The sequence below is a fragment of the Trachurus trachurus genome, assembly GCF_905171665.1.
Source record: "Trachurus trachurus genome assembly, chromosome: 11".
Lineage (NCBI taxonomy): Eukaryota > Metazoa > Chordata > Actinopteri > Carangiformes > Carangidae > Trachurus > Trachurus trachurus.
The window spans coordinates 25,036,751-25,045,125 of record NC_139904.1 but is presented as its reverse complement, the minus strand read 5'-3'; the positions used below and the strand labels follow the sequence as shown (position 1 = coordinate 25,045,125).

Sequence of the window (8,375 nt, the reverse complement as noted above, 5' to 3'; positions counted from 1 at the left end):
ATTCGACATTTCAAATACAGAGGCCTCATTTGAGCGTTTCTTATATTTTTCCAATAATTTCTAATTGTATATTTTGTCTTTGTTTTTCTAAAGTGACATTTAAAAGCTCCGGGTTCTTCAGCTGCCTGTAAAAAAAGAAAGAAAAGAAAAGAAAAAGATATTCCATGTTATTGTCGACCTTGTGGTGACATTTCTCAAACAAAAGTGCAGCTTGTTCAGAGTGACTGTTAAAAAGTTAACATGACAGAGGAGGCGCCGAAATAACGCCGCGTTACGTCCAAAACGGTCGTAATATCTTCTAAGTGCTTGTTGTTTGCCATCGCTAAATTTGAACCGTCTCATAGAGTCAGTAAAGTGGTTGGATGTGTGTTCATATATGGAGCATATTCACAGTTATTCATTTTTCAAAGTGGCGTTGAGGACCGGCCTGGAACGGCTCCGTCTCTGTGGCATCACTCGATAATGTGGTGTTTAGCTTTTATCTTTCCCCCAAACATTTATTCATTACACTTTTCCCACATGTGCGCCTCTTCACTTGTTTTATGATTAAAAGAAGAAGAAAAAAAAAAACATGAAAAAAACGCAGCCCTCTTTTGAACGGGCTTTTATTCTATTAACTGCACAGACTATTTGCACTCATCGCCTTTCATAACGTGCATAACAGACTCTGATCGAATTATTTCTGTACACTACCCTCGCAGAGATTGCACTCTCAGCATGTCACTTGTTGTATTGTTTAGGAGCCCGTTGGTTTTTGCCGCAATGGTCGTTAACCTCTGAATGACCCCGTGCCGGAGCCCACGCCTCAGAAAAGCGCCGCAGACGGGCAGTGCAGCGGTTGCGCCAGAGGATGGCGCACCACGACAATCCAAAACACCAGAGCCCCTGCTCTGAGCCTGCCCGAGCCACGAGCGCATGGAGGCGCGCGCCCCTCTCATCCCACCCAGTATTTCCTGCGTGCACGAGTTTACCTCTGGAGGTCACCAAGCAGGATTTACGACTGGTCAACAAAAGCACGTGATACTCTGCCGTACCCCATATTTGGGTGCCTACGTAAGAGAGAATCAAGTCCATGTCCCACTCATTTCCATAATTCATCATAAATTGTGCAAGGGTGCTATAGGACGCGCTAAACCATAAGAGCCACAAATCAAGCACACAGGTTTATGCTATTTTACCTCCAAATAATAAAACAACAACAACAACACCTACAACGGGCAAACGGTGGAATTGTCAACAAATGAGCTCCTATTTTGTGAACTCATTCTGCGGTCGCTATCCCAATGGCGCGGACTTCCAGTTACATAATTATGGAGACCATAGTACGGCAAACGAGCAATACAGAGACTCAACAGCCATGCATTCCAGCAGGTACGGCTATGGCTACAACGGGATGGACCTAACAGTCGGGCGGGCTGGTACCGGACACTTTGTGGGCAGCGAGCGGACACCGGGCTACTCCCCGAGTCACTCAGCGGCGACGACTCCCTCGGTGGAGCCGGTCAGGTACACTCAGTCCGCCAGCAGCACCGGGACTTCGTCTCTATCGCCACCACCTGACCCTCTACCGTGCTCCTCGGTCGCCAGCTCGTCCCCGGTCACCGAGACTCATTCTCAACAGAGAGCCGTGAAGAACTCCATAACGACCCCGTGCTCAACCCCGTGCTCGAGCTCGAACGGAGGCACGCTGCTGCTCGGCCGGGACTGTGTGTCCAAAGCTTCGCCCCTGGAGGACGAGAAGCCTGCGGGAAGTGCACCGACAACTCCTCAGAATGTCACCGACTCGACACAGCCTCAGATTTACCCGTGGATGAGAAAACTCCACATAAGTCATGGTAAAGTGCTTTTTTAAAAAGATCTTGTGTTGATTTGAGAGAGCTGGCACTGTGTTGTTGTTTGGAAAATGAATTATCTCGTTGCTATCTTATTTTGGGACTCTAGTCCTACGAGAAAAATCAGAGCTAAATTTGACTATTTCGCCTTATGCATCGAAAAGATGAGAATAAGTGCACTTTGCTATGCGCCTCTCACCTGTTTGGTCCTGTCATCATAGACCAGGTAGACTACGGGATCATTTACTGAAAACAGGCTATAATTGTAAAGTTTAAAATCTATAGATGATGCACAGGATGTACGCATTTACTTGTTTATTCTTCACAGTTTTAGTCATAGGTATATCTCACATTTTTGCACATTTTTATTGCGTTAATTAATTTTCGCAAGCTGCATCTGAAAAGGTGAAAAGTGTGTATTTTTACTTTGCTATTTGTTTTTTGCATGATTTTGGATCTTGCTGTGCGCCATTTCAGACGTGTTGAGAATCAAATCAGTCAGGAAATGTAAATTAATATCGATACGTGGCCAAAAACAAAAGCTTGAACTGTGTATTTATTCAAATCAACATCTACTGTATCTCACGTGTTTCTTGTTGTTTAAAAAACAAACAAAAAAAACAAACAGAAATGTCAGGACCAGAGGGGAAGAGAGCCAGGACTGCTTACACCCGGTACCAGACCCTGGAGCTGGAGAAGGAGTTCCACTTCAACCGCTACCTGACCCGCAGGCGGAGGATCGAGATAGCCCATGCCCTCTGCCTCTCAGAGAGACAGATCAAAATCTGGTTTCAGAACCGCAGGATGAAGTGGAAGAAGGACAACAAGCTGAAGAGCATGAGCATGGCGGCTGCGGGCGGGGGAGGCTACAGGCCTTGATACTCGCTCCTCTAACCCCCTCACTGATAACGAGCACTATAAAAATAAAAACAAAGATTGTCATATCAACTTCTCCTCCTCCTCCACCTCCTACAACAAGCGCAGAGACTTGTTAACGGGGCTGTGTGCGGGACAGGGGGACACCCCATACAGCCCCACTGTATGTTCAACAACAGTCCCATTATATCCCTTAATATTATTTCCTTTTTATTTCCACCGTGGTAATGCTTATGTGAGTAAAAAAAATGCATTATGTACAGTTCTGTCTAGATTTAGAGGAAAAAGAAACAAAATAAATGTTTGTTTAAATTATTTCTTGTTCAGACGACAAAAAAAATAAGAAAAAGAAAGAAAAAAACGTCAAAGCTTGAAATGCTTCCTACCTACCGCAGATGAATCCAGTCAAAGTTGTGTGATGCACTCAGAACAATAACAGCCTACCAAATAGAGGGTTGAGGTTGAGCTGCCTTTGTGTTTAGCCTTCGTTTTTCTATGTATGTACTGTATATGTCTGTATTTATTTGTTTGATGTATTGTACCAACTTGTCAGATAACTTGCTTCCAAAAGTAGAGCCAGCAGAAGTTCAAGCCTTGTGTGGTTATTGTGTGCGTTGTGAACACATGTATGGACAGAGGTGCCGACTCAGTCAGTGTATGTACAGTAGCTGTGCCTTGTATCTTTTTCTTTCTTCCTTCCTTTCTTTGCAGGAGCTGTTTGCATTGTTCACCTGGACGCAACATCTTAGTAAAAAAAAAAAAAGAAAAAAAAAGAAGAAGAAGCGTGTTTTGTCCTTGTTTTTTTTTAGCTGTTTCTATGTGGAGGCTCCCACGGAAAATGTCATTGCCTATGTGTATAACTCCATCGTGATAAGCTTTTTGTAAATGTTTTTCAAAGACTGGAAGTCGAGAATATACTATAATAATGATAATAATAATGATGATGATGATGATGATGATGATGATGGTGGACATAATAAACTTTCTACTGGAACGGCAATATCACAGCTGAGTGTACGTTTTTGTCAAATATCTAATGCGCTTTTTGGGAAATTTCTGCGTGCGTGAAAGGTGAAAAGCCGGAGTTTGCCCCCCTCTTTTTCCCCAAAAATCTGTAAGCCACTTGTATGACGTGTCCAAAAAGGGTTCAGTTTAGTCAATTAAAATCTGTTTGAATTCAACAGGTCCCCCTTGAATGAAAGTTTCTAGTTTTACTCACCTTTCTCTGGAGCTGGGGGCTTTTTGGGGGTCCTTGGCCACTACACAGGCTCCAGGGGCCCGGCCGTCCCCTTACGCACAGACTCCTGGGCTATTCCCGGGGACTCAGCTCGACTTTTTCAAGCTGTAAACTTTATTAGGGCCGATTCTGGCTCTCTGACATTTGGGTGCTAAATGAATGGGGGGTTTTGTCTATGAATTAGATCGTAAAAATCATCCGGAGCGCGGCCAGATAGGCTCACTGGCCATAAACGGTCACGTGGTAGCCATTAAAGTAAGTTTTATGGTTTTGGGGAGTTGACAGTATATTGCACATAACATATAATCGCACTGACGGCGAGGCTTCGTCTGACTCTCTCTTTGCAGGCTGTAAGTGTTACTTGACCGGTACAGACCGTCTCTATTGCTCAGTCTGCCTCAGTATGGACCGGACGCTCCCCAGGATGAGGACCGCGTCTCTGGGTAAGTTTCTGCAGACTAGCCGGTAGCCTGAGAACAGTCAGCCTGTGTTAGACAGCCTTATTATTGTATTCGCTCCCTCTATCCGTCCCTATTAGTCCATTACACTAATTTGTCAGTTGTGCAGTGCTGAATACTGGTCTCGGCAGATGTTGCGCAGGGTTGGGTCCGGCTCATGGCTATTTAATTGCTTCCTTCCCCGTGTAACTTGTTTCCCTCCATCTGTGGTGTAACTCATAATCCATTTTTACATGTTGGATAATTATCTCTGTGTCCATTTCCACCCCCACAAACTTCTAGTTGTTGTCGTTTTATTACATTGGAGAATTCACAGACCGTGAGCCAGAAAGTTTCCAAGGGGTGTGTGGAGTGTGTAGATTTCCTTGATAGAGTTAAGCGCTAATGCAGGCCTACACATTTACAGCTAGCTCCGTCTGATTGGATTCTGCATGTGCTGATGACTTTTGGAAGTTGTATGGGTCCATCCCTGGAAAAAAAAAGTTGCTCCTCTTGTTGCTGCTGCTGCTGCTGCTGCTTTGCGCTCCCACATGTTGGCACCGCAGTACATGGCTCCAGGACAGGCTGTAAACAGTGTCAAGTAAACACAACATGGGAACAAACAACAGCAGGGAGACATCTGAAAAGGAATTCCGTTTTGTGTCAGCCCAGGCGTTTTGTGTTTGGGGTTGAAAAGTTCAGATGACCTCTCAAAAAAAAAGAGTCACTCTCGCTTTGTGGTGACCTCTTGTCCGACCAGAGCCGTGGTCAGAGCGGTCAGGAGTGCCACAGAGTACTGATCCCAGAACACAGTAGCGGAAAAAACAGAAAACTGTCACTTTTCTTGGACGCATTGGCCTTTATCTTTTTTCTTTTCCTGATCTTTTGCATGTGTGCAGTATTGGACTGGAGGCGTGTGTTCCTGATGGGAAACGTCCAGACTAAATATGCTCGAAAACAACCAAATAATTTGACAGGGGACAAATCCTATTTGTGTCTCGCCACTTTTGGCTGCTAACAATGAGGGAAATAGAAACTTCGTTTTGTTTTTGTAAACTCGCTGTTGCGTTGCCTGGTCTGCAAAAGTCAACGGTGCCATTTTAACCTAAAATTAAATATTTCCTCCTTTTATTTTGCTGCAAAGGCCTACAGCACTCAGTAAATATAACGAACTATTCCAACCATTCAGAAAAAACAGGTACATTCAAATTAATTAATTTCATTCTCACTGCGCAGCTTCTAATCACTTGCAGAGCTTTTCGAGCTCTGCAACAGATCTAATCACCTTTGAGAATAGATTATTGGAAAGCTGGGGGATTTTTAAAAAATCAAATAGAAACAAAGTTGGCGGTTGCATTGATTTTCAAATTACATGAAGCAATCCAACCATATTGCAAGCACCCCTCGCTTTTTTATTGCTGAACATTTCGCGCATTGTTGTGTGAGGAAGTCACCACTTCGACAAGATGCGAATGTATTCTCCTTCCACTTTGATTTTGGACACTTTCAAAATAGAAAATAAAGACACTGAGAATGCGGCTATTTGGAAATTAAAACCCCCCTTTTTTTGCCAATATTTCAAAAGGAGAGATTTCGACAGGGCCCCATGTGCGGCATATTGCCAGGCAGAGAGGGAGAGAGGGGAGCGCTGTAGGTTCATCTGGAGGTCAGCCACAGCACCAAAGATAAATCTGCATCCTCTCAGAGCCACCAGCAGAGCTCGCTTTAGGCCAAGTTCACTGTCACCCTGCTGTATGGAGAGAGGAAAAGCACTCACACATCCACGCTATAGCGCTCACACACACACACGCGCGTTAATGACACGTATGCGTGGCTTTGCCTATAAGCATAATGCATAGTAATAAATGAATTTACCAAAGGACGCAGCGCCTGTGGTAACATCCTGCACTGGAGGAAAAGAGTGTGCAGAGCAAGAGAGAGAGAGGGAGAGAGAGGCGCAGTGTAACTTAAGGTGCTGCCTCCAACAAAGACTTTTGGCTGCTCTGGTTGCTTCTATAAAGCTAATGAATGATTTGCATATTTTACGGCCCTATTAGTCTTGAGTAGGAGCCCGTTGGATTTGTCTTCTCACTCCCACGTTGGAAACGCCACAAAGCCACAATTGCATTTCAGCTCTTGTGTTGGCATCTTTTCTAATTATGAAATTTGTGAAAATGATGATCTCGATGGCGAGAGGTGCTCACACTGTTCAGATGATTTTTTTTTTCTTTTTTTTTCGTTTCAAGAGATCCAGATATCTCACTGGGCTGGGACTGATGAGGGCGAGGTAGCTGCAGAAGAGGAGGAAAAATTGGGGTCAAAAGTTTACCCGCTGAACAAGTCTCAGTCATCTGTTCACTCGGAGCTTGATGCCAGCCTTATAATAGCGATCTTGACTCTCCACACAAAAGAGAGAATAGCTTTGAATTACATATGTTGCACGGTGCACTCCAGGTGAACCCTGGAAGCGCGGTGACCTCGCGTTTGGAACCGGGGGGAGGGGACCCCCCACCCGTCCCCGGCAACAAGATTGAGTGGCTGGCGTTTTATTAGGGCGGTTGATTGGTGAATTTCTTTTGAATAAATTGCATTTGATATGTTTAGGGACGAGGGCAAAATTTGCATTTTGAGGATTGATACTCTCGACCCGGTCACAGGGTAATGGGAAGGCCCACAGCCCCCAAACTGCGCTCCCGACCCCTTAAAAAACATTTAGCCCCTCTCTTCCTGATAAGCTGAATAGGAGCCTTTTAAGAAAACAGAGATGGCCCAGATGTTTTTGTGAACCATAGAGAGAAAGCTCAAATGGAGATATTTTTTTGTCAATATGTAGCCTGTGAATATTTCTTTTTCACCATGCAGGCCCGTTGAAGCGCTGTTGAAAAATCAATTTCTTTTTGCGAGCTAAGCTGTCGATGGTCAGATGTGTGAAGGCGCAATAGAAAAATAAAAGATATAGTTAAAAAATAAAAAAAATTGTCTGAAAACCAAAAGACTCCGAGAACATCAATATTTTTGCATCAAAAACATGAAGTAAACCATCTCTTGTAAAATGTAAAACACAATAGCCCAAAGAGTTTTTTTTTAAATAATAAAATGAAATATTTATTTAACATACAACTAGAGCGATACAACTCTCCTGGTGGAGCTCCTCTGATGAAACCAACTAATAAAACACAACATATTGTCACTTTCGTTTTCAGGGTTTTTTATTTTTTATTGTCAACATAAAATCATCACAAAAGGAAACGACTTATTTCCCGGAATCACCAAAAAAGAAAGAAATAAAGAAAAAAGCAAGATATTTCACATATATAGAAGTTAAACACGTTCACGGATATTCCCGTAATCCGCTTTGTACACAACAAGTTAGACAAGAAGCAAATAATGTCCAAAAAAAATCAAAAGAAGAAAAATAACACATTCGCTCACAACTTAGTTCTTTGTATTTGTATTATAATGGTCAGTGAGATTAGAAGCGGCCCAACGAGCTGCAGCATAATCCACCACATTCATATTCTCTTAATACAGGGTTGATTTTCTGCTTTGCTTAAGATAGTGAGCAATAATTCACGTTTTCACTTCTTTTAATTCAAATATTTAGTGCGGCCATGTTGCACATCTCCCCTCAGAATCCACAATCTGATTGATTTAACTTTTAAAAATGCATCTGATCCTTTTAAACACAGTTTCTGCAGCAGTCATGGCGCACATGGCTTTTTAGTTTTGGCGACATTAGTTGATGAGTTGCATTGCTACTGTTTTGAAAAATCTCAATTTCTACTTCAGCACTTGAAGTTGCAGCACTCTGCTGCCTCTCAGGAATAAGGACGTGGCTGTTGCACCTCTCCTCTCTCTGAAGGTCACTGTTTTATAAGTGTGATCAAAGTTACCAGCTGCAGGTCAGAGCTGGCCACCGCTCTGCTCCCTGCGTGTGTGTGTGTGTGTGTGTGTGTGTGTGTGTGTGTGTGTGTGTGTGTGTGTGTGTGTGTG

The 8,375-nt window shown here is 43.5% G+C and overlaps 1 protein-coding gene across 1 annotated transcript; it reads left to right on the top strand.

Annotated features, from left to right (window-relative positions):
• Positions 1–1,106: 1,106 nt before the first annotated feature.
• hoxa5a (homeobox A5a) lies at positions 1,107–3,504 on the top strand. The gene is given in 4 exon segments (XM_083982709.1): positions 1,107–1,499; positions 1,502–1,556; positions 1,558–1,835; positions 2,461–3,504. Coding segments are annotated over 4 exon segments (843 nt in total). The 5' UTR covers positions 1,107–1,240; the 3' UTR covers positions 2,712–3,504.
• The last annotated feature ends 4,871 nt before the right edge of the window (positions 3,505–8,375 follow it).